The sequence below is a fragment of the Diospyros lotus genome, chromosome 11 (genome assembly GCF_014633365.1).
Source record: "Diospyros lotus cultivar Yz01 chromosome 11, ASM1463336v1, whole genome shotgun sequence".
Classification (NCBI taxonomy): domain Eukaryota; kingdom Viridiplantae; phylum Streptophyta; class Magnoliopsida; order Ericales; family Ebenaceae; genus Diospyros; species Diospyros lotus.
Genome location: NC_068348.1, coordinates 1,777,101 through 1,802,567, shown reverse-complemented (window position 1 = coordinate 1,802,567; position 25,467 = coordinate 1,777,101). Strand labels below are relative to the sequence as shown.

At 39.0% G+C, this 25,467-nt stretch overlaps 1 protein-coding gene across 2 annotated transcripts; it reads left to right on the top strand.

Annotated features, from left to right (window-relative positions):
- Positions 1 to 1,117: 1,117 nt before the first annotated feature.
- Positions 1,118 to 24,942, top strand: LOC127813687 (AT-rich interactive domain-containing protein 2-like). 2 transcript variants are annotated; one of them, XM_052354798.1, is made up of 4 exons: positions 1,118 to 1,233; positions 1,353 to 1,504; positions 1,710 to 2,667; positions 23,419 to 24,942. In XM_052354798.1, the coding sequence occupies exons 3-4, from the start codon at positions 1,771 to 1,773 to the stop codon at positions 24,271 to 24,273; spliced, it is 1,752 nt and encodes a 583-aa protein (XP_052210758.1). In that variant the 5' UTR covers positions 1,118 to 1,233; positions 1,353 to 1,504; positions 1,710 to 1,770; the 3' UTR covers positions 24,274 to 24,942. The 2 variants fall into 2 exon arrangements, with proteins under 2 accessions (XP_052210758.1, XP_052210757.1); XM_052354797.1 differs by having other exon boundaries at positions 1,678 to 2,667.
- Positions 24,943 to 25,467: the final 525 nt, after the last annotated feature.

Below are 25,467 nucleotides of genomic sequence, written 5' to 3'. Positions count from 1 at the left end.
TCATTGACACAATTGCATAAAAGAATTAGTTAGGCATGCTCTCATGAGACTTTGTGAGATTAATCATCCTTAAAATTTGATTTAATTTTAGAAATACCCCTAATATTTTGAAAATAATAGAAATAACTTAAAAATTAAGATAACTTGATCATTTTGCCCCTGATATCATCTTTCCTTTTTTTCCTCTCTTAATTTTTTCAAATAAATTTCCTAATTACAAAAAAAAATATATTTTCTAAAATTTATATTTTAATTACCTTTTAGTTAAATAAAAATAAAAAAATCTGAACCCCATTAGTAGAGTTTAATAGGTAAAGACAACAAAAGAGATAAACAAATAAATGCGGGAATAAATAGAAGGGTAAATAAGAGTTACATTACATAGTCTTTGGCATCGAAAACTCTTATCTCCTTACTTCTCAATTCCTCTTAGAATATAGAAATCTCATGATTTGATGTCAAACTTTTAAAGGTTTTCTTGTCTACATTTATCTTTTACCAAAAAAAATAGAGAATTAGGTGCCATAGATAAATCCATTCAACTATAATGACGGATGAATTTTCAATTATACCACAAGAGTAAAAAAAAAAAAACAGAGAAATGAGAAATGAGATGTGATATTTTGGGTATTTAAAAATTTTAGTGATAGCAAATTTACAACATAATTTTTTTGAAAAGGTTTAGATAGCAAGGATAGTAGTAGTTGTAATTTCTAGTGCCCTAAGGGTACATTTTGTGTTTGGGCTAAACTAAAAATTATTTTTTATATAAGTTAAACAAATATGCATATTTGATAAAAAAATTATTATTTAATAAAAATGAGGACATGGAATTAAATATATGACCTAACAACAAATATTGGTATAAAAAAAATATATGAGTAGAATCAAAGATGAAGAAAATGATATTTGTTTATATCTAATCTTTATTAGTTTTAAATATTAAGATATAAATATAATTTTAGTGATTAATTTATTATATATTAAAATTTAAACAATATACTTTTAAAATTGACCTCAAGATTCAATGAATGTAAGTGTCTCCTACCATTAAATGTAAAGTATAAACCTTTAACTTACCTAATATTCATTTGGAGGCTATAAATATCTTTATCATAGAAACACACATAATAAAAATTAGGGTTCTTGAATTGCTTTCTAGGGTGGTCACATATCTCAATCTCCTGCTCCCTGTCATGATCAGAAGATTCTTCTCTCATGCCCATCTCACTTGTATATCTCTAATCTTTGCTTCTAATTTGTGCTTTCTCTGTATTTTTACTTTCATTCCTTGGTTATATATACACAGGTATATACATAACAATTGTACATTCCTTTTTTATTTTTTTCAGAAAAATACCCTACACTTCACTTCCCAAGCTCCCCTCTTCTGAGGAGCCTCAAAAACCCATAAACCTTCAAAGCCATGGCTTTAGTTGGTCTCACTCTCATGGTCTCAGACCCCTTTGCCTCCATTTGTTGTTGATGAAGAAAACAGATAAAGGTAAATCCTTTCATATAGAAGACAGCTTGTCCGTAGATTGTATCGCCTTCTTTTTTCTTTTCTTTTTTGCGTGAAAATCAATGAAAATTGGTTCGATTAGCTAATTGCCCTGTTGATTTTTGTCAATTTGTCGATTTTGATTTTTTTTTTTTTTCTGTTGCACCATAATCTAGAAACGAGGGTAAATGATCGAAGTTAATGGCAGGATGGTGAACATCAAAAGATGGCTTTAAAATTGTTCAGTACGTTTGAGGGTGAAAACAGATATGGATCTTGATTCATCAGCAAAAGGTGGTCATGGTGGTGACTGCAAGGAGCGACTGAGGAGCTTGTTTGATCAAGTTCTTATGGTTTTTCTGAGGGATGTGTATGGAGGGAAATGTATTCGGCCCATTCCAGCATTGCTTGGGGACGGGCAGCCAGTGGATTTATTTAAGCTTTTCTGGGTAGTGTGGAAGAGAGGTGGGCATGATTTCGTCTCCCGGAATGGTTTCTGGGATTCTGTGGCTGAGGAATGTGGGTTGGATGCTGGACTAATGGCACCTATAAAGTTAATACATATGAAATATTTAAATTGGCTGGAGCAATGGTTACAGTGGGCCTTTAAAGATAACAACGGGTTTGAAAGTGGACAGAGTGAAATCGATGGGACATTAGGTTCGTTGTTGTTCATGTTGCAGAAAGAATTTAGGGATGTGTTGTATGATGAACAAGATGTAAAAAAAAAAGATGGTGAACTTGTTGGACTAGAATGGCAAAAGCATGGGAAATACAATGATGTGAATATTGATAACAGAGTGATGCTTTTGCTGTCTACTAGAGACACTAATGAAGCACATTTTGACGCAGAAAAAATGGCCACTGATGATGATGGAAAACTAAGTGTGAGTTGTGAAAATGAAGTAAATGTTCCACAAGTGGTTGTTGCTAGTGAATCATCTACTTCTGAGAAGAGAAAACGGGAACCCCCGCCTGTATTTGGATGGCTGAGGTGGGTGAAGGAAGTTGCAAACCATCCTGATGATCCTGCACTTGGGAGAATACCTGAGTGCTCAAAGTGGAGCAGTTCTAGCAAGGAGGAGGTCTGGGTCCAAGCTTTGCTGGCACGCGAGGCCCTCTTGAAACGGCATGATGATTCAAGTGTCCAAGAACCTCTCTCGAAGGCATGGTCCTTTCCTATTCTTTATTTTATTTGCTCTAATATTTCAAATTCTCCACATATTTTTAATTCCCTTGGTACAACAATATTTCTACTCTTTCCTTTTCTGTAAGTATGTTACTGTTTGTATTTGGTCTCAATCATAGCTTTCATTTTTAATGTTAACAAGTTTGAATAGCTGATATTCAATGACTTGACACAAAGGAAAAAGTGATACATATAAACTGGCTAAAACAAGAGAAAAATAAGGGATTTAAGCAAGTAGAGTATGTAAAAGATGAAAATCACAAGGCACTAATAAATAAGAGGGCAATCAAGGAGAGATAGTATTTAATAAATGTGGAGCAATAAATATTACAATTGAAATATCTTACCATAAAAGTAATTTTTCTGCTGCGGAGAAAAGGCTGAAATTTGGAGTTTTTGTTGTGACGTAAAAGCATAAACAGAAAACAAATGGTTTTTAGTTAAAATTTCCTCTTTAAAATTATAAATATTACCCTCATCAATCATTATCTAATTCTTGTTCTATTTCTTCACAAACCAGTGAACATAGAATTTATATCCCTACAAATTACTCAGTACAAAATCACATATAAAGTTCATCCCACCAACTCTCACTGTAGTTTTTCATAATTTTTGAAAATTTTAGATTTTCTCTATAAAAGTTAAAAGAGTTATATATTTCACTATAATCTTGATTAGGATACTCGTATAGATTTAAAACCATCCATCACTTTTGTTTTATGGCAATTTCTAAATTGTGTGTGGTAGAATTCAAAATATAAGTCTCATTATTGTGTTAAATTGAAAATATTAATTATATTTTTAATTTTAATAATTAGATAAATAATTTTAGCACATAAAACAGTAAAAGATTTTTGTAATTAAAAATAACACTTAATCACAAAAACTAAAAAATTGTTAGAAGCACCTTTATACCCAAACAGTATTGGCTACAAAACCTCTTCTGTTAATGCTTTTTTTGGTAATTTGATGACTAAATCTAATTTTTCTTTTTTTTAATCATTTATTAAAAATATATAACAACCCCAAAAACATTTACAAGAGAAGAATTCATAATTAACCAAAAATAAATGGACACAATCGTTTTTAACCCCTTCCCTGGAAAAAGTTAAATTGCTTCTTCTTGAAAGTGATTATTGCAAAAATTATTTTTGTTACCAAAGTGATAATGGTAAATAGTAGTTAGTAATTTTGAAAAAGATAGAAGGTACATATTCTATAGATGTATTTGTCTGAATGAAGTGAAGCAAGTCATGAAAAAGATGATGGATGATAGAACAATATACCAATAGAAGCATGAAAATGCATTGCAGAAAAATGCATTTCATGGTTAACGAAATTATTTATGTGATTTTAGGTTGAAGAAAATGTTTGATAATAGAAGAAAGAGTGTTTTAATGCCCACTCATAAGAACAAAGAATATGTTCAAAATTGTAGAAATTACGGAGGGTCAATCTAATGAGCTGTCGTTGTATTAAATTTTGAAAGAGGGTGATTGAGCCAAGATTAAGAAGAGAAACCAAGATCTTTGAAAATAAATTTAGTTTCATGTCTAGTAGGTTAACAGTGAAAGCTATTTACTTTTTGAAACATTTGATGGAAAAGACTTATGAAAGATCTTTAAAGAAATCTTGTTGAGGGCTTTACAGGAGAAGGGAGTCCAAGTTGTTCATATGTAGGTTAGTAAAGACATGTTATCATAAAGCATAAATATGTTTTAGGATTGCAATTTTTTCAATAATAATTTGATTATATCAAGGGTATACATTAAACTCTTATCTTTTTTATTCTAGTAATAGATGAACTCACAAAATACATTTAAGAAGAGGTGTCTACAGTATTTTATCTGCAGATGATATTATTTTAGTGGATAAGATAAAGAAGGCATGAATTTTGAACTCAAATTATGGGGGTACCCTTTAGAATTTGAAGGCTTTAAATCAAACATGTTGAAAATCAAATATATAGAATATACGTTTAGTAAAAATAGAAAAGGGAATATTGTTGTGATGAGTTTTAATGATCAAATTATTTTGAGAAAAAATAAATTTAGATATGTGAAAGCAATTATTTAAAAAGACCATTGAATAATTTGATTCAACCACCTGGTAGGATTAAGGCTTGGAATGGATATTGACATTTTGAGGCCCTTGTAAATTATCTCAAAACTTCTAAGTGCTGGGGAAAAATGTTTAGAGAAAAACATGGGATTATGTGGATTAGAAAGGAAGTTACATTTCCTTTTATTTTGGGTTGGGAATAGAGGAATTTGCTTCCCTACGACAATTCATGGGAGCAGTCGAAATCGGTTCAAATATCTGCATGTCCATGAATAGATGATGCATTAAATGCAGACTCATACACAAGTGGGTGCATGTACTCCTGCATGCATGGTGTTATAAAGTATTTAGACAAGAAGCCGGAATGGATTATTAGAACTTGAGCATTAAAAACTGTAAAATTCACCAGGACTAAGTACTAGGTTGAGCCATATCAAAATTTCTTGGTCCAGCTTCAAGAAACTTGTGAGCCATGTTGTTTTATCTAAGCTTTTATCTTTACTGAGTTGTGTCCCTAGAGGAATTTTATGGTTTTATAGAACAAAGGAGTCTAGATTGCTTGTATACATGTTATTAAGGAAATATATCATTTAAGTAGAAATGCGTGTTAAGACTTGTGAAGGAGATATTGAGATTTTTCCAATTACAATTGGATTACATCAAGGATCTTGGTGTTTGCTATTTGTAAACCATATTGTCTCGGTGGATAAGACAAAAAAAGGTGTGAATATTAACCTTAAATTATAGAAGATAACTTTAGAATCCAAAGGATTCAAGTTGAGAAGGCTAAAAACTGAATACAAGGAATTCAAGTTCGGTAAAAATAGAAATGTGGATGATGTTATGGCAAGACTTAAAATACCATGTTATATCTAAAAAAGACCATTTTAGATATTTTGGATCCATTGTTCAAAAATAAGAGATTATTGAATATGTTAACTATAGAATCAAGGTAAGATGGTTAAAGTAGAAATATAAATCCTAGTTTTCATGCTATACAATCTTTTTAGCATTAAAAAGTAAAATTTTACTGGATGATATAAGAATATCTTTGTTCTATGGTTCAAAATATTGAGTTGTTAAGTATCAACATGTGCAATATATGAGTATAATTGAGATGAGGGTTTTACAAAGGATGTGGCCCATACAGGTATACAAGGAAATATAGAATTAGAAGCAAGATTATATGTAATAAGGTTTGAATGTTACCTATTGAAGACATGGTGGGTGGGACACGATTAAGATGCTTTGAACATTTGAGAAGAAGATCAGTAAACACACCTATGAGATGAGTGGATGGAATGGAAGAAATTTGTAGCAAAAGAGGTAGAGAAAGATTAAAAAATAAAAAATAAAAACTTGGTGAGAAAATCTTAAACATGACAGGGTTATAATGACCTTATAGAGGACAAGGCCATGGATTGAGATGGTCGGAGAGCTAGAATTTATGTAGAGGACTTCGCTTAATGGGATTAAGGCTAGTGATGTTGATGATTGAATATGACATTGTCATACTTCCGTTAGTCATTTCAAGTTTGGCCAAATTATTTTCTAGAATTATCATCTGTTTATTTAGAAACTTATCTTATCCTGCTGATTTTGTAAGCCTTCCTTTATTGCCCTACAGTCCTTGCAATAAAGCGTCAAACTTATTCTATATGCCTTGACACTTCATAATTTGTATGTGTTGTCCTAGGTATTAATTTTTGTCACAAGCCTAGTGGCTTATGTGTAATAAACTAGAGATGCATAGCTATAAGTAGTAATAACAGAATGGCTATAATAGATTGCATGTGCGGGCGGTTCCGCCTAGGCCACTTGCAGGAATCAGTTGTGATAACAACTTGTTGGGCAAGCCTATAAATGGGCATTGTATGTGAGGATGGGATCAATCAATGAATACATTCGGATCTTTCCCTCCCTAATTTTCTCTCTCTGATTCTCTCCCTCTTCTTAATTCAAATTCTCCCTCTCCTCTCTTTCTCAAATTCCCGATTCTTCCAAAATTGCCCAAGCCTCATACTCGAGGCTTGACAATTGGTATCAGAGATAGCGGCCTCGGCAGTGGTTTTTGCAAGAAAGTGCGAAGTAGACGATGGCGGAAGGAACGAGACTCAAACAAATGGAAACAAGAATGGAAGCACTGGAGTTCGGAATGACGCAGACACACGAGGCTATCACCCAAAGCAGGGAAGATGTGGCTGCAATGCGAGAAGGAATGCGAGAGGAACTGGCAACTTCTCGCGAGGACATGCACCGCGAGCTGGAAAGGCATAGAGAAACGATGGATCAGTTTGGTCAAAGGATCTATAGCATGTTTAATATGCTATCATCCCTACCACAATTCCGTTTGCCAACGGAATTTCCCCCGCGATCTGGAGCTGGTCCAAATTCGAACGGATCTGGAATACTCCCGAGACCGATAGGAGAAACGGAGTCGGAACGGGAGCAAGGAGTGGACACGGATCCTCAGGTAAGGGAATTTCAATTACAACCTGGTACTCACACGCCAATGCCAAGGCTGGAGATACCATTATTTGATGGGACAAGGCCAAGATGGTGGGTGCACCAGGTGTGAACGTTTCTTCCAGTATTATAATGTGGCGGAGACTCAGCGAATTACATTGGCCACAGCCTATCTTAATGATACGGCTGACTCCTGGTTTCAAGGATGGTATAGGTACCAAGGGATTGGGGTGAGATGGATCGATTTTGCCGAAGAATTGTGTAGGCGTTTTGGAGAAAAGAATTTGGCGGATGTGATAGAAGAATTCAACAAACTTCGGCAAGAGGGACGGTAACGGAGTATTTAGAGAAATTCGAGGAGTTAGGAGCTCTAATGTGGAACGCTCAACCATCACTGACTGAGCAATATTTTGTATCCAGCTTTATCAGTGGGCTCAAGGATGAGTTGAGATCCATGGTAAAGATGATGATGCCACTCACGGTTAGACAAGCAGCAGAAAAGGCCAGATTACAAGAATTGACGTTAGAAGCTATCTACAAAAGGAACAGGACATCCTCTCGAACAGGACCGTTAATTAGTCTACCTCCTAGTGGTCATGCACGGGAGATAGGGGCGGCAGGAGGTACAGGTCCACCCAGAGGAAGTCAGCAAACCGTGGCGATTAGAAATCCCACTATGGAATAGAGAAGACAGTTGCGGCTCTGTTTCAGATGTGGAGATCCTTATAGTCCTGGCCACCAATGTAGAAGGCAGCTACTAAACATGGAGGGTGGAGAGGAGCAAATATTAGAGAAGGGGCAAGAAGACCTTGAAGAACAGAGGCAGAAGTTCCTCAAGGTGATCCTGTCGGTGAAGGAGGGGAAATTTCATTTCATGCACTCAAAGGGGAGCATGCAGGGCAAATCATTAAGGTTGAAGGAAGAGTGGGCAAGAGAAGAATGATGGTGTTGATTGATAGCGACAGCACCCACAGCTTCCTCAATGAGGCAACTGCCGTGGAACTAGGGTGTGCCTTGGTAAATACTTCTCCCTTATCAGTAACGGTAGCTAACGGCAACAAAATGTACAACAATCATAAGAGTGTAGGGTTTAAATGGCTGATGCAAGGGGAAGAGTTCTCTACGGATCTAAGAATTCTGGAACTAGGAGGCTGTGACATTGTCCTTGGGGTGGATTGGATGAGGACAGTAAGTCCTCTGACTTTCGACTTCAATAAATTGGAAGTCACACTGGATTTGAAAGGCCGGAAGCTGACGTTAAAAGGGTGCCTCGAGGTAGGGGAATGCAAGATGATCATAGGAAAAAAATTACAGAAGTTGCTAATGAAAGGAGAAGGGCAGATATCCCAGCTATTTTCCATTCAAACGATAGGAAAAGATGAGCAGGAGAGCCCTTCCACTTCTGACCTCTTTGCAAAGGTAACCTTCCCTACTGAATTAGGTCCCTTACTTATAAAATTTCAGGAACTATTTGTGGAACCATGCACCCTGCCTCCAAATCGTCTGTTTAATCATACTATACCTCTGAAACCCAATTCTGAGCCAGTAAATGTTCGAGCCTACCGTTATCCCCCTTATCAGAAGGCTGAGATTGAAAAACAAGTCAAAAATATGCTCCAAACGGCCACTATCCAACCAAGTCAAAGCCTTTTCGCCTCACCCGTTCTTCTCGTCAAAAAGAAGGATGGTACTTGGCGTTTTTGCATAGACTATAGGCAGTTAAACAACCTTACCGTGAAAAATAAATTCCCCATTCCCTTAATTGAAGACCTATTAGATGAGCTAAATGGTGCTGCCATATTCACGAAACTAGACCTGAGGGCAGGGTATCATCAAATTAGAATGAACCCTGCCAACATCTATAAAACAGCCTTCCGCACACACCAAGGCCTCTATGAATTTCGAGTGATTTCATTTGGGCTCACCAATGCCCCAGCCACTTTTCAGGCCCTTATGAACCACCTCTTCGCCCCATACTTACGGAAATTTATTTTAGTCTTCTTCGATGACATTTTAGTTTACAGTCCCAACCTCGAACAACATCTAGCCCACTTGCAAATCACATTTGAAATCCTGAAATTTAATCAATTGTTTGTTAAACTCTCTAAGTGTTCCTTTGCAAAGAATGAGGTGGATTATTTAGGGCATATCATTTCTGGCCGAGGGGTCAGTACTGACCCCAGTAAAATTACAGCAATGTTGGAGTGGCCTAAGCCTTTGACAATAAGGGAGCTGAGGGGATTTCTTGGCTTAACAGGATATTATAGAAGGTTCATACAGAATTATGGAGTGATTAGTAAGCCATTAACTGAATTACTCAAGAAGGACAACTTCGGATGGAATTTCCAGGCTGAGCAAGCTTTCAACACCCTAAAAAAGGCAATGACACAAGCCCCAGTTCTGGCACTGCCGGATTTCTCTAAGGCTTTTGTGGTGGAAACTGATGCATGCGACATCGGGGTAGGTGCAGTGCTGACACAAGAAGGGAAACCCCTCGCTTACATCAGTCAAGCACTGGCTGCTCGACACCGAGGGCTAAGTGTGTATGAAAAAGAACTGTTAGCCATGATTATAGCTATTGACAAGTGGAGACATTATTTGGAAGGAGCCCCCTTCATAATACGTACTGACCATGATAGCCTAAAACACCTCCTCCAACAGAAGCTACATACGCATTTGCAAAGGAAGGGAATCTCCAAATTGTTGGGCCTGAATTACGTGATACAGTATAAACGGGGAAAGGAAAACATTGTGGCAGATGCTCTGTCACGGAGATCAGAAGCAGGGGCATGTGAGGCAATCACCGCTGTGGTGCCTGACTGGGTCAAAGACATTACTAGAAGCTATGAGAAGTCTGATTGGACCAAATCCCTCCAAACCCAATTAGCCGTGCGGCACACCAATGAGCAGGGATATTGTATGGCCGACGGGTTGATCAGGTTCAAAGGCAGATTGGTTGTGGGCAATGACAGGGAACTACGAGCTAAGATATTACAGGCAGTACATAGCTCTCCACTAGGGGGACACTCGGGGGTTCGAGCTACTTATTATCGGGTTCGACAGATGTTCTTTTGGCCTGGCCTCAAGAAAGAAGTTATGGAGTATGTGGCAGCTTGCATGACGTGCCAACGATGCAAGCATGAACAAGTGGCTTATCCAGGATTGTTACAGCCACTGGCTATACCAGACAGGGCATGGGAGGAGATATCCATGGATTTCATTGAGGGCTTACCCAAATCAGAAGGCTGAAACGCGATTCTAGTTGTGGTCGATCGGCTGACCAAATTTGCTCACTTCATTGGCCTCACTCACCCATTCACAGCCCAGGAGATTGCTCGAGTGTTCATTGATACAGGTGGCCAAACTAGCATGGCCTACCTAAATCCATCGTCTCAGATCGAGACAAAATATTTACCAACCACTTCTGGCAGGAGTTGTTCAAGAACTTAGGGGTGAGTCTACACATGTCATCAGCATACCATCCGGAGTCTGATGGGCAGACCGAAAGGGTCAACCAGTGCTTGGAATCCTATTTGCGATGTATGTGTTTTGCTCGGCTTAAGAGTTGGGGTAAGTGGCTTTCTTTAGCTCAGTGGTGGTATAATACAACTTACCATAGCACTATCAAGAAAACTCCCTTTGAGGCTCTATTCGGATATCAGACACCTATAATACCTACCATGACGGGTACCAATAGGGTGCAAACTAATGCAGCTGAGTATTTGCAAGACCGGTAGGAGATGATCTCACTCCTCAAGCAAGAGTTGGCCACCGCTAACAACAGGATGAAACAAGTCGCAGACCGCAAACGAAGTGACCGAAACTTCGAAGTAGGCGATCGAGTCTTCTTAAAGGTTCGATGGTTCCTACAGTCCTCTTTTTCTAAGGTCACCCCCACCAAGATCAGTCCTAAGTACTTTGGGCCATTTCTCATCTTGGAGCGGGTCGGTTAAGTCGCCTACAGATTGCAATTACCTCCCCACGTGGAATGTCACCCAGTATTTCATGTCTCCCTATTGAAGAAGTTCATCGAGCCTAACGCTACTGTGAGCTCCGAACCACCTCCTGCAACTGAAGAGGCCGATAGCGACGGGGAACCATTAGCCATCATCGACTGGCGAGTAGTCCATCAGGGCCCCGTACCTCTCATCCAAGTTTTGGTTCAATGGTCCAACCGTCACCCGGAGTATACCACTTGGGAATACCTTCCCCAGCTGCTGAGTCAATTTCCACGCACTGCTCAGCTACTCACCTTCCTTGGGGACAAGGAAGCTTTTAAGGGGCCGGGACTGTCACAAGCCTAGTGGCTTATGTGTAATAAACTAGAGATGCATAGCTATAAGTAGTAATAACAGAATGGCTATAACAGATTGCATGTGCGGGCGGTTCCGCCTAGGCCACTTGCAGGAATCAGTTGTGATAACAACTTGTTGGGCAAGCCTATAAATGGGCATTGTATGTGAGGATGGGATCAATCAATGAATACATTCGGATCTTTCCCTCCCTAATTTTCTCTCTCTGATTCTCTCCCTCTTCTTAATTCAAATTCTCCCTCCCCTCTCTTTCTCAAATTCCCGATTCTTCCAAAATTGCCCAAGCCTCATACTCGAGGCTTGACAATTTTTTCCTGTCTTACCTGTTGCACTTGCACCTAGATGTAAACTTCTTTTGTACTGCTTACCACATTCCATCGTATGAGGAATCCATTGCTTTGTAGGAACATGTCAAACAAAGCTTTCCATGTTCGACTTATTGCTATTGGCAATGTTTGGTGGAGCCTATTGTTTGAGAAATAATTTAACTAGCGACAGTCATTTCCTCTTTATCTGCCATGTGTGTCACGTTTGACATCTACTTACTGCAGCCCTCCTGCTCTTTCCTATTAAATGAAAGCATTGTCCTGTGTAGCTTAGAACCACTATTAACTCCTTGGAGCACATTTTCTGATTGTTAACTTTTTCTACTTCTATGATGCAAAACTAAAAGAGTTTATGATATCTATCATTCAGTAAAGTTTCTAGAGTAAATTGAGAGGTTCTAAATTCATACGCTTCTACTGTTTGAGAGGATTTACAAGGTTCAGAGTCACTGGTTTGTTGTGATGGTATTACATTAAGGTCTGAGATAATGAGTGAGGTGTCATATTCATTTCTTCTCGAAAAGGTAGAATCCAAATGGTGCCTGAGAGTATGTCTGCAAATAGAATAATATTAAATTCAAGAGGGTAATAGTTGGATATTGCTATTTAGTTCACCGTGTTTGGCTGACAGGGCTAGATGTAGCCCTCCCAAAATTAAAAAGAAAGGATTATGCTTTTGGCCCTTAGTGTATGCTTTAGTAGGGATATGAATGGGTCCCTATTAACCCCATTTAAAATCAAAGCAAGTATAAAAAATATATACTTGGGGGGTATAGCATAAGGCTTATTTGAAAATTTATTAAAACAATTATGTAAATGGGATCACTAGACCCTAGGTGATCAAAGTCCTAGTTGACAGTAGTTTTGTTTCATGTTGCAATGTGGTTTGATAATATTCTCCCACACTTTTTAATTGTCAAAATAGGAAAACGCCTCACCTTCTAATTCATCCATTAATAGTACGAAGTTCATGTCAATAATTAAGGTATTATTATTGAAAGATCATTCTTTTATTTTTCCTTTCCAATTTTTCCCCAAACCTAGCAAGGAGGGGAGACTCGTGCACCTGAAATGCCCTTTTCAGATCATTAATCTATTGCCTTTTAGAATTATGGCATTAATTCTTAGAGGGATAGGGGGGTTTTGAGAGACATAAGCCCTTATTTTCAAAACTATTCATCTGATCATAAATGCACGAAACAATATGTAATACCTAGTATTTAATGTCAAAGGTATTTTTGGAAATTATGGGGTCAAAGTGGAATTTATCAAAGTTTCGGGCCAATGTGTAATATCTAAAATATAAACGAAAGGCAAGAGTCCATGTCAACGTAGGTCAAGGAAGGTAAAATTGTCCAAATAAGTAGTATTTGACAAAATCAAGGGATTCGTGAAGGTTTGAGGTCGAAATTACGCGATTAGGGGCATCCGGGCCAAAGTACGGAATCTAAAAACTAACGGAAGATGGTCAGAACGAGGGTTTTTCTAGACTTTCAAGGTGTAGTGTCACATCCTAAACTTGTGGGGTCTAATGGAATAGGTGGAAAGTCCAGGGTTTGAGAGATAGGGGCAGAAACATGAAATATCAAAGATTGAGGGGTGAAAGTGCAATTAATGAAAATCAAGTGTGAAACTTGCAAATCATTGGCCAACTTTGCGGCGGCCGTCATCGGAACTACCAAGGGGCACCAGGATGGGCTCCAGGCCATGATGGTTCGAATGGACCTAGCCATTGGTCGAGATCGACTGTGTAACGATGTGGATTAATTTTTAAAGAAAATTGGAATCTAACCGAAAATTTCGAGGCAATTTGATCGCCATTTAGCTTGATTTGAGGCTCGAAATGATGAGGATTCGAAGCTTGGGGACCAGGAAAGCTTATGAATGGTCAAAAATCCGATTGAAATCGGGTATAAATAGGGTTTGAATGGTCGAGGATTTCAAAACAAATCGAAATAGATTGGCCGTATTTTAGCAAGAATTGAGCCTCAAGGATAGAGGGCTTTTGTTTCTTGAGTGCTAGGGAAGATTTCTGGAGATTTTGGGAGGTTTTGGTGTAGGTTTTAAGGGGTTTCAGTGCCTTCGCCGGAAAATCGAGCTCATCGGAGCCGCAACTTGCAACTGGGTTTTAAAGGCTTTTCCAGCGACTGTTTTGGCCATCTAAAGGGTCCATCAAGGTCGCCTCGAGGAGAGCTTTAAGGGGGTGTAGTCGTTTTGGCCATTGGAGGTCATTGGAGTTGGTCATTGTCGGAGAAGACGACTGCGCATGGACTTCACTCGTCGAGGCTGGGGGTGGCGCGTGAGGTACCTTTTACCTTTGAAATTATTTTTTTAATTTTCAAAAAAATATTTTAGGAACATTCATGGAAAAATATTTGGTGAAAATGCATGATAGATAATTATTTTGGAGTTTATAAGGAAATAAATTTATGGAAAAATATAGAAAAATATGAAAAATAGAGGAAAATGTGGGAGAAATAGAAATGTTAATTTCTATGGATACGATGGTAATTAGGAGACGATTTGACTATTAGAAGGAAGAATTGCACGCTTTTCGAGGTGACACGCTTTTCGAGGCGACACGCTTTTCGAGGCAAAAATTAGTTTTTCTTGAATTAAGCTAAATGGTTCGATTTCAGTTTTACCGTTATGTTTTGATGTGTGTGTAGTGGGTTCAAACGAGTGGTTCTACTCTTCCAAGCTTAGGATTGCATGTGTTTGGATTAGTTCCAACGAGCAGTTATACCCTCCAGAACTTGGGTTATATCGTATAAGTGTTTTACTTACGTATTTTTGGCATCATATGCATATTGATCATATGGAATATTGTATCAACTGTTTTACTTATGAAAGAGTCGGTGCATGGTACATGTTTTTCTCATATCATCGTGGTGTTGATTTTGTGTTGTTACCAAGATGGGGTCTTCTTGAGAATGGGGCAAGGTTGATCCTAGTGATCAGGTGACATGAATGGGCATCCGGGAATTAATTATGTCGCGGCAAGGTCAACCCCAAAGGTGTGTGGAATGGATTTCCACTAGAGGTTGAGCATGCCAGGGAGATTTCTCAAGTTAGATGTGCTGCATGTTGTCATTGTCTGTATATGCCATGCTCGTAATCATTTATGCATTCAGTAAAGTGTATCATGCTATCATTTAGATGTTTTATCATCTAATCTGGTTTATGCCCCTGGAACGTTCAATGTTCCATCCAGGAATTGCTGCAAGGGCAAGGACGTGGCCAGTTGAGAGCCAACAGTGTTTAGTGTGATAGCTATTGTAACATTTTGAGGTGGTAGTATGTATTTTGATATATGTATGAACGGACGCATGATAGTGTCATTATCTTGTTGTAACGCTGTAATTCGTATTTTGTGGTGGAAACACTATGTATGAATCCCGTGGTAGACCACGGTATCTTGATGTTATTATATCCGCTGCGTAATATTATGACTTGTTTAATTTAAGATTATGGATCTTGTTAGCTAAGCGGGCAAGACTGGGGTTTTCGAGATTTCATCTGCATGTGAAGATTGTTCTTGGATTCACCGCGGGTGCCAGCCTATGTGTGCATGTGAGATTGTTTCGTTGGATTGTCATATGTGTCGGGCATGTGAAAGCATGCAAAGATTGTTCTTGATGCACCGTGCGTGATAATCATGGAAAAATAAAAAAAAAGATCCTTGGGAATTCTCTTATAGTGGCACGCCCAGCGAGGTGGGGTGTTACACCATAGGGATCTCTAATGAAGTGTATCTGGATTCACAAGGTTTATATTTAAAATTGATAATTTTTTCACATTCTATTACAAGGAATGCCAGTCCAATTAGGTCTGAAAACAATTGCAGGAAAAGTTTGAAGATTTGATTGGCCAGCTTCAAGCCACTTGTTTGAATAGACTGATGAATGTTTGGGTATAAGCTCTCTGTAATTAATCAGGACTTTTGATTGCCATTTCATCCATTAGAACAAACTGGTATCTCAACACTTTCAAGCTTTTGGATTTCCACAAGGAGAACAATCCTCCTCTGCACTTGAACAGCCTTGCAAACCATCCAAACTGAGTTCAAGGATCCAAATTTCAGCTTTTAGACCTTTATGCCCATCTTTCCCTTGCTTAATCTTCTTCCATAATATCTCCTCTAAGTGCCTACAAGATATAAACACTTAGAATTTGTATTAAATTCAATACAAGCGTAAATTATCTAGGATAAAGTGATGCTACCTAACATACATAAAAGTATTCATCTTCTCACAATTATCACTTGGATGCCATCTGTCAAAGGCACTTTCCAGGTTGGTATGGAGGATTCGTCAATGCAAGTGCTACTTCTTGGAGGAGAGGAATCTCTAGTCTTGAGTGTTCAGATCCCCCCATTCTTCTCAAGTTGACGCAAATTAGGTTGACCGCTCCTTGTTTTTGGAGTCCATGGAATCTTATCCTCTTCTCTGGATTTTTTAAATATTATTCTTCATTCAGGTGCTCACTTGAAGAAGACATTTTATGGTTAACAAAATTTTTTTCCTTTTAGTATACAAGTTCATGCATTATAAGAGCAAAGAGAGGTAAGGGCTCAGTACAGTTCTTTGAGACAACCCATTTGTAATTAGAATAATCTTACTATCTCTTGCACAAGTCTTAGTATTCATTTCTGCTCAATGTTATATATCCTTAATAACATGTATATAAGTAATTTGAACTCCTTTTTTCCTCTAAAACCTTCTATAAGACTTCTCTTAAGTTTTACCACAGCTTTGTTCGACTCTATAAATATCATGTTAAATTCCTTCTGTGTATTTTTTGACACCCCTCAATGTCATAGTTTCCATTGTTGACCAATCAAGCATAAAATTAGATTGGCTTGAAAAGATCTTGGTTTTGCTAAGCACCAAAAAAAAAAAAAACTTAGCAAAAAGAAAAACCTTGATTTCTCTCCTTTTAACCTTTACTCAATCACCCTTTCTCAGTGTTTCATAGAATGTCACATTAGCTTGACCCTTTTATAGTTTTCAAAAAGTTGAACGTCTCCATTATTCTTGTAAATAGGCATTAGAGTGCTCTTTCTCCAATTATCAGGCATCCTTTTTTATTTAAGGATCACAGTAAACAATTTTGTTATCTGCAAAATGCCCTTTTCTCTCTTGCATTTCCGTGTTTTTATCAATATATTATATGATCTAACTACTTCATTGGTCTTCACTTTTCTCGTGGTTTGCTTTATTTTGTTTGGACAAATACATCTATAGAACAAGTAATTCATTTTTCTTTTTGAAGTTACTAATATGTCCCCATGTAATGTTTATTCTCCACATATATTGAATAACCTCAGTTTTGATATCTTAGATCAATTGTCCAAAATAAGGGGTATTATTGAAAAGGTTACTCATAGAATCAAAGGATGATGCTTGAAGTGAATATATAGTATATTATCTAATCCAACTGTTAGGACCCAGGGCATAATTGTAATAAAGGCTTAGGTAGTTAAATAACTAATGGGCAGGGAGATGTATTTGGAGAGAAGGCATTGTTAGTTACTGGGGAACTAAGCCTAATAAGTAGGTTGTTGTAGAAGAAGTAAGTAGTTTTGGATTGAATAACAAACTCTCCCGTCGCCTTCTCTCTCTCTCTGTCTTTCTTTCTCTCCTTCTTTTCTTATCTTTTTGTTCTAGACGGAAATTCCTCTCGGAATTTCAGCCATTGTCAAACCCTAAGTCCAAGGCTTGACAATTGGGTATCAAAGCGGCGGGTCCTTCGCGGCTCTTTGGTGAAGGAATTTTGGGTGGAAGACCGACGTGTGGCATGGTGAAAGGCACTCGTCTCCAACAAATGGAGTCGCGTATGGAAGCCTTAGAGGTGAGCGTGACACACATGCAGGAGAACCCGACAACCAACAGGGAGGATGTCGCGGCCATTCAAGATAGCATCAAAGAGCTAGAACGAGGTCAAGAAAGGGCAGATTTTTACGGCCAAAAGACCGATAGCATGTTCAATATGCTGTCGGCATTGCCACAGTTCAAATTGGCTGGAGAATTTCCTCCAAGATTGGGAATCGAGTCAATCTTGGAGAGGAATGGAATCTTGCCTAGGCTGGAGGGAATTAGAATATTGGATGAGCGAGGAGTTTATGAATGCGAATCGCAGGGTGGGAGCATGGGGTTGGCAACTTACAGCCACACGCCTGTACTAAGATTGGACATTCCGATCTTAGAATGGGAGAAGCCAAGGTGGTGGGTTCGCCTGCTGTGAGCAGTTCTTTGAATTGTACCGCGTAGGGGAGGATCAAAAGGTGGTGATGGCGGCGGCATATCTCAATGATGTTGTCGACGCCAGGTATCAGAATTGGAGGCAGTCAGAAGGGCCACGGGTGTTGTGGGGGACTTTTGCGGAGGAATTGTGTGGCCAGTTCGGAGAAAAAAATATGACCAACACGGTAGAAGAATTCAATAAATTGCAGCAACAAGAGTCGGTAGAGGAGTACTTAAGGAGGTTCGAGGAGTTAAGGGCGGTGATCAAAATAGCCCATCCTAGCTTGTTGGAGGCTTATTTCATTTTAAGTTTTATTAGTGGCCTAAGGGATGACCTGCGATCTGTGGTGAAAATGTTGGCGCCTGTGACAGTTAAACAAGCGACGGAGAAGGCCCGCTTGCAAGAATTAACCTGGAAGCAGTATTCTAGAAGAGTAGGTCGTGGAATCACTTAGGGGCACAACAGGGAAAGGGTATTAGCTTTTTTTTAGGGGGAACATTCTAAGTCGGCAATGGGAGTGGTTGGCCAAGGAGGACCCAAGACTGGTATGAATTCATGAAGTAATAAGAATTCAACAATGTTTCAAGTGAGGCGAAAAATACGGCCCTAGACATCAGTGCCGAAGATTGATGTTGAAGATGAAAGGGTCAGGCGAGGACAATGAAGTAGAGGAGGAGCTGTTGGAAGAAGTCATGGAGGAGGGTATAGGAGAAGAAGATCACGGGGATGAAGGAAGCTAAATCTCCTTTCATGCCTTAAAAGGTGGCTCCATTGGAAGGATTATCCAAGTGAAAGGCTAAGTGAGAAAGAAGAGATTAGTGGTGTTAATTGACAGCGACAACACTCGTACCTTTCTAAATAAAGCTACTGCTGTAGGCCTCAACTGTAAGATGTCAAAGACGGCCCCTCTATCGGTGACCGTAGTAAATGGTAATAAAATGTATAGTCACCACAAGTGCTGTAATTTTACTTGGGTCATGCAAGGAGTGGAGTTTGTGGTCGATCTTAGGGTGCTGGAGTTAGGGGGATGTGACATAGTCTTGGGGGTTGATTGGATGAAAATTGTCAGTTCGTTAACATTTGACTTTAATAAGTTGGAGGTGACAGTGGAGGTTGAGGGAAGAAAGTTGACTTTGGTAGGGAATTTGGAACAAGGAGAATGCAAGCTAATTTCAGGAAGGCGATTACAGAAATTGATGCAGAAGGACAATGGGCAAATCACCCATTTGTACTCTATAAGAGGTGTGGAGGTGAAGGATCAAACAGCCAATGTGGAGGCTGAGTTTAACTTACTGCTAAATGAGGTAACCACTTGTGACAACTTGCACTTATTATTAACTGAATTTAAGGACTTATTCCTAGAACCTACATCCCTACCACCCCAAAGGCCTTTTGACCATTCCATGCACATTAAACCCAATGTTGAACCTGTAAATGTTCAATCCTATCGTCGTGCACCAGTGCAGAAGACCTAAATTGAGAACCAAGTTAAAGATATGTTAGCTCATTCTCTAATTCAACTCAGTCGCAGTCCATATGCTTCACCAGTGCTCCTTGTTAAAAAAAAGGATGGCACTTGGCATTTCTGTGTGGACTATAGATAGTTAAATTCTATCACCATTAAATTTTTTTTTTCTATTCCCATCATTGAGGATTTGCTTGATGAACTCAATGGTGCAGCCATTTTTTCGAAATTAGACCTTCGAGCTGGGTATCATCAAATCAGGATGCACCCATCAGACATACCTAAGATAGTATTCCGCACACATCAAGACCTTTATGAATTCACTGTTATGCCGTTCGGCCTCACTGACGCCCCAACCAAATTCCAATCCTTAATGAGCCACATATTCAACCCTTATTTGCGGATTTGTGGAAATTTATATTTGTTTTCTCTGATGACATACTTGTCTACAGCCCAAATTTGGACCAACACTTAGCCAACCTTCGAACAGCCTTTGAAGTCCTTAGGTTTAATCAATTATATGTCAAGTTGTTTAAGTGTATATTTGCTAAGAAAGAAGTGGAATACCTAGGCCATATTATTTCTGAACATGGAGTCAGCACTGACCCGGAGAAGATAGAAGCAATGGTGAGCTGACCAAGACTTGCAATTGTTAAGAGTTGAGGGAGGTCTAACTGGATATTACAGAAAATTTATCCAAAATTATGGGATACTCAGTTGGCCTTTAACGGAGTTGTTGCGTAAAGATAATTTCCATTGGAATCCTAGAGCGGAGGCAGCTTTTGGAGCTCCTACAAAGGCAATGACTCAATCTCCAATGTTGGCACTACCAGATTTCTCGAAGACCTTTGTGGTGGAAATTGATGCATATGACAGTGGGGTGGGGGCGGTGCTGATGCAAGAGGGGCGGCCATTGGCTTACATTAGTCAAGGGTTGGCTCCTAAGCATTTGGGGTCGAGTGTATATGATAAGGAGTTAATTGCAGTGTTGGTGGTAGTGGATAGGTGGCGGCACTACTTGGAAAACAATCCTTTTATAATTCGCACCGACCATGAGAGTCTATAGTTTTTACTCTAGCAAAGACTGCACACCCATTTGCAAAGGAAAGGGGTCTTGTCAGGCTGTCACAACTCTAACTCCGGAGTGGATTAAAAAAGTTGTGGACAGCTATGTCAATACGGCCTGGTTGCAGGAGTTATTGCCACAATTGGCTGTCCAACTCCATAATCAGAACGGCTATACACTAACCAATGGAGTAATTCGCTACAAGGGCAAAATTGTGATTGTAAATGATGAGTAGTTAAAATCAAGAATCATGCAAGCCATGCATGATTCGGTAGTAGGTGGGCATATTCAGGGGTGCTGGCAATTTATCATCGGATTAGGGGGGTTTTTCTATTGGCTAGGGCTAAAAAGGGTGGTGGTAAGGTATGTATTGCAGTGTGAAATTTGTCAGCGTTGTAAACATGAAACAATGGTTGTGCTGGGGTTGTTACAGTCACTGCCCATACCGGAGCAAGTGTGGGAAGATATTTCGATGGATTTCATCGAAGGGTTGCCTAAATCTGAGGGTAAAAATACAATTTTGGTGATTGTCGATAGGTTGACTAAATTTGCCCATTTCATCAGCCTCACACACCCTTTTTCAGCTTCAAAGGTGGCCAGAGTGTTCTTGGATTCAGTAGGGAAGTTCTATGGAATTCCTAAGGGGGTGGTGTCGGATAGGGATCAAATATTTACAAGTTCCTTTTGGCAGGAATTGTTCAGGAGTATGGGAGTGGGGTTGCACTTCTCAATTGCCTATCACCTGGAGACAGATGGGCAAATGGAACGTGTGAATCCATGTTTGGAAGGTTATGTCCGATGCATGTGTTTTGCGAGGCCAAGGAGCTGGCATAAGTGGTTGTCTCTAGCCTAGTGGTGGTATAATTCGACCTATCACACAGCTATTAAGCACTCTCCTTTTAAAGCTTTATTTGGGTATTGTCCACCCCTACTGCCAACTACTACAAGGACCTCAACTACTTTGGCTGATGTGGAGCACTACTTTCAGGAATGGAGAGAGGTTTCGGCTGAATTGAAGAGTGAGCTTTTGACAGCTCGAAATCGGATGGAACAGTCTGCTAACAAAAGGAGAAGTTCACGAACTTTTGCAGTAGGAGATCAAGTGTTCCTTAAGGTGAAGCGTTTTTTACAGCCTGCTTTCACCAAGAGTTCTGTGTCTAAGTTTGGGCCAAAGTATTTTGGACCCTATACTATATTGGCTAAGGTCGGTGAGATGGCATATAGGCTGCAATTACCTGCGGAAGTTAAGATCCACCCCGCATTCCATGTGCCATTATTGAAGAAAGCAGTCAGTCCTCATGTGTCAGTCAATTCCTCATTACCTAATTTGGAGGGCGAACCTGAAGTGGAAGTCAATCCGGTGTTACCAACTATTAAAGAGGATGAAGTGGCAGTTGAACCCCAGGCTGTTGTGGATAGAGGGGTGATATATCAGGGTACAACTCCTATTATGCAAGTATTGATTCGATGGTCTCACTTGCCTCCAGACCAGCCTACTTGGGAGTACTTACCAAATGTATTGAAGGAGTTTCCCTGTGTTATCAGTCTTCTTTGACATTCTTGGGGACAAGAATTATTTCATTGGGGTGGGGGGGAATTTGTTAGGACCCGGGGCATAATTGTAATAAAGGCTTGGGTAGTTAAATAACTAATGGGCAAGGAGATGTATTTGGAGGGAAGACATTGTTAGTTACTGGGGAGCTAAGCCTAATAAGTAGGCTGTTGTAGAAGAAGTAAGCAGTTTTGGATTGAATAACAAACTCTCCTGCCTTCTTCTCTCTCTCTCTCTCTCCTTCTCTTCTTATCTTTTTGTTCTAGACGGAAATTCCTCTCGGAATTTCAGCCATTGTCAAACCCTAAGTCCAGGGCTTGACACCAACTGCCTTCCCATTCTTCATTCTCATAATAGGTCCCTTATTTTGTCAAAAAATACATCTACAGAACAAGTAATTCGTAAATTTTTCGAAATTTCTATAACATCCCAACATAACATTTATTTCTCCACCTTCATTGAATATTCAGTTCGGATTTCTCAAATCAGTTGTTCAGAGAGTCAGAGATTATTTAGTATGATTGTAAGGGAAGGTAACTGAAGTGGGTTAGTACTTTCTTATATGATTGTAAAACCCCTTTAAAACTAAAAGAGAAGTTTTAACTGTTAAAAAACTAGATTTGTTGTTTCACATGGAATGTTGGGTAGTTGGTTATACAAAATGTGACTGAGATAAGGATGTCGTGATAGATACGTGGCTATACAAGGAAAGACATAATTAGAAATAAGGTTAAAGTGGTGATAAAATGCTTAATATGGTTTGAGCGTATAAAAGACAACCTTTTTGTAGCAAAAGCGGTAGAGGAAGACAAAAATAAATAAAATAAAGAATACCTTTCTGAGAAACTCTTAAGCATGACATAGGGATATAATGCCTTTAAAAAAGATATTCCATTGATAAAGATGAGTGGCAAGCTAAAATCTTACCTGGGCTTCTCTAGGATTTACTTAACTGTTTACTCCGTCAGAAGAAAATATGACTTTCATTTAACAAGAGGGAGGGAGATTTTGCTACTTGTTTATAGTTTCTGCCATATCAGATTGAATGCCTGCTTGTGTACAAGTCAACACTTGACAGCTGAAACTCATTGATTTATCAGCATCAGGAATGAAACGGTATTGATTATTGGAATTTGTTACTACCTTTCCTTTGAGGTCTCAATTTTTCATTTCTCCAACAACTTTTTCTCGCAGTTTGTTGCCATTCTAATAGAACATGTTTTGAACTTGCAGAAGAGGCTGAAAATGCATCCCATGATGTATGAGGATAGGAATGTTATCAATCACCAACATGCAGAGAGATTACGCTGCAGCGAAAGACTTCCTTCTTTGGCAAAACATCGCTCGTGTCCCTGTTGCAACACGTGCTCAACTTCCGAAAATAAAGTTGCAACTGCCCACAAAGAGGAAGTGGAAAGTAGCCTTGAGCAAGTATCTGTAAAAAGAACCAATGATCAGTCCCTCCGGAATCATGTTTCCGTGGGCTGTCTCTTTCAAGCTGAAGTACCCGAGTGGACTGGGGTAGTTTCTGAGAGTGATCCAAAGTGGCTAGGCACAAGGATGTGGTCTCCAGAAAATGGGAAACACAATTCCCTTAATGCATTGACTTCTGTTGGCCAAGGGAGACAGGCTTCGTGTAGCTGTCAATTTCCAGGTTCTGTCAAGTGTGTCAGGATTCATATCACTGAGAGGAGGATGGAACTGAAGCTTGAGCTTGGGGGGTTGTTTAATCAGTGGGGATTTGATAGCATGGGTGAGGAAGTTTCACTGTCATGGACACTGCAAGAAGAAGAGCGATTCAGAGATATGATAAGGACAACGCCCCCATCCCTGGACAAGAGCTTTTGGAACAGGGTATTGAAGTTCTTTCCTACCAAATCAAGGGAGAAGCTTCTAAGTTATTATTTCAATGTATTCATTATCCAGCGCCGAGCATATCAGAATCGAGTAACACCAGCAGAAATAGATAGTGATGACGATGAACGAGAATCTGGGTGTGTAGGTGGTAGTTATGGGAGCAATGCGCTGGTCATTCCAGGCCCTGAAGTACTGACATGCGCTGAGAATAAGCAGTGCACCGATTTGTAGTGTAACTTTAAGGAGTTGGTAGCTATTTCTGCACCTTTTGTGCTGGACAGTTTTGATGAGCCAAAAACCTAGTAGCTGAGAGAGATTGGAAGAGGAGTTGGTACATAGTGGTTTCGTGAGGCATGACCTAAAGTTTTGAATTTGCAATGGTTTAGCATCTATAGTTCTAGTGAGTTCAAGTTCAACTGTCTGCAGGTCCGGCTGGTTTGTGAATATTGCTGAAAGACAGCCAGAAACCAGATTTGTGAGATGCAACAATTTTATTAAACTAGATAACCCTATGAACTCATTAGGTTCGGGTGGAGAATGTTTGCAACAGTGTTCGAGGTGCACTTATGTCGATTTTTTCTGTTTTGGTCGTGGGTTCTTCTCTTGCGCTGGTATTTTACAATTTTGATCAGCCTTCACCTCCAGGAGATGAACACCCTTTCCCCTCTTTCTCTGCTGTGGACTATTTGGGTTTTTTTCCTTCTCTCTCTCTCTCTGTGCTGGGGACTATCTGTTAAGAGTCAGTTTGGTTTTTGTACACAGAGAAGGGGAATTTGTCCCTTAAATTGTAAAGAGCTAGGGTTTTTGCTCTCAATAGGGTTTTGGCAAACTGGTATGCTTTCATGTCCAAACCTGAGCAAATGGTGGACAATAAATATGATGATTGATAAAGCTCTCAGTTCTACCATTTCATTGTTGTGTTCATTTTGAAAATGATTACTTTGAGGGGTTGGTTTGGTTTTTTTTTTTCTTTTTTTCCTTCTCTTCGCCAATAACAGTAGAGTTGTCGACATTTGACAACCCCATCGAAGGTTGTCATCAGCAACTCCTAGGCCCTCAGGGGTTCAAAGTTGTTGGCGTTTGTTTTCTTTTCTTTTTTTGATTTTTTTCTCTTTCCCTTCTCTTCGCCAACAGTAGAGATGTCGATGTTTAAGAAGCTCATCGAAAATTGTCATCAACAACTCTTAGATAAGGTATTAGGGTTCAAAGTGTTGGGGAAATGTAAAAGAACGGAATGAAAAATGTGAAAATATTTTTTATTGTTTTTATTTTTTGAAAAATTCAAATGCCATTTTTTGTTTATTTTTTATTTTCAAAAATAATAACAATGAAAATAAAATAATTAAAAATAGAAGCCATAAATTAATTTTTTGTTTGATTTTTTAACGTTTGTTATCAATTGGATTAATTTGACACATTTGTTTA

Bases quoted from the DNA above. Each gene is read 5' to 3' on its own strand.
- LOC127813687 (XM_052354798.1), top strand. From the start codon at position 1,771: ATGGATCTTGATTCATCAGCAAAAGGTGGTCATGGTGGTGACTGCAAG. The intron at 2,668-23,418 runs GCATGGTCCTTT...TTGAACTTGCAG, and splicing joins TCCAAGAACCTCTCTCGAAG to AAGAGGCTGAAAATGCATCC.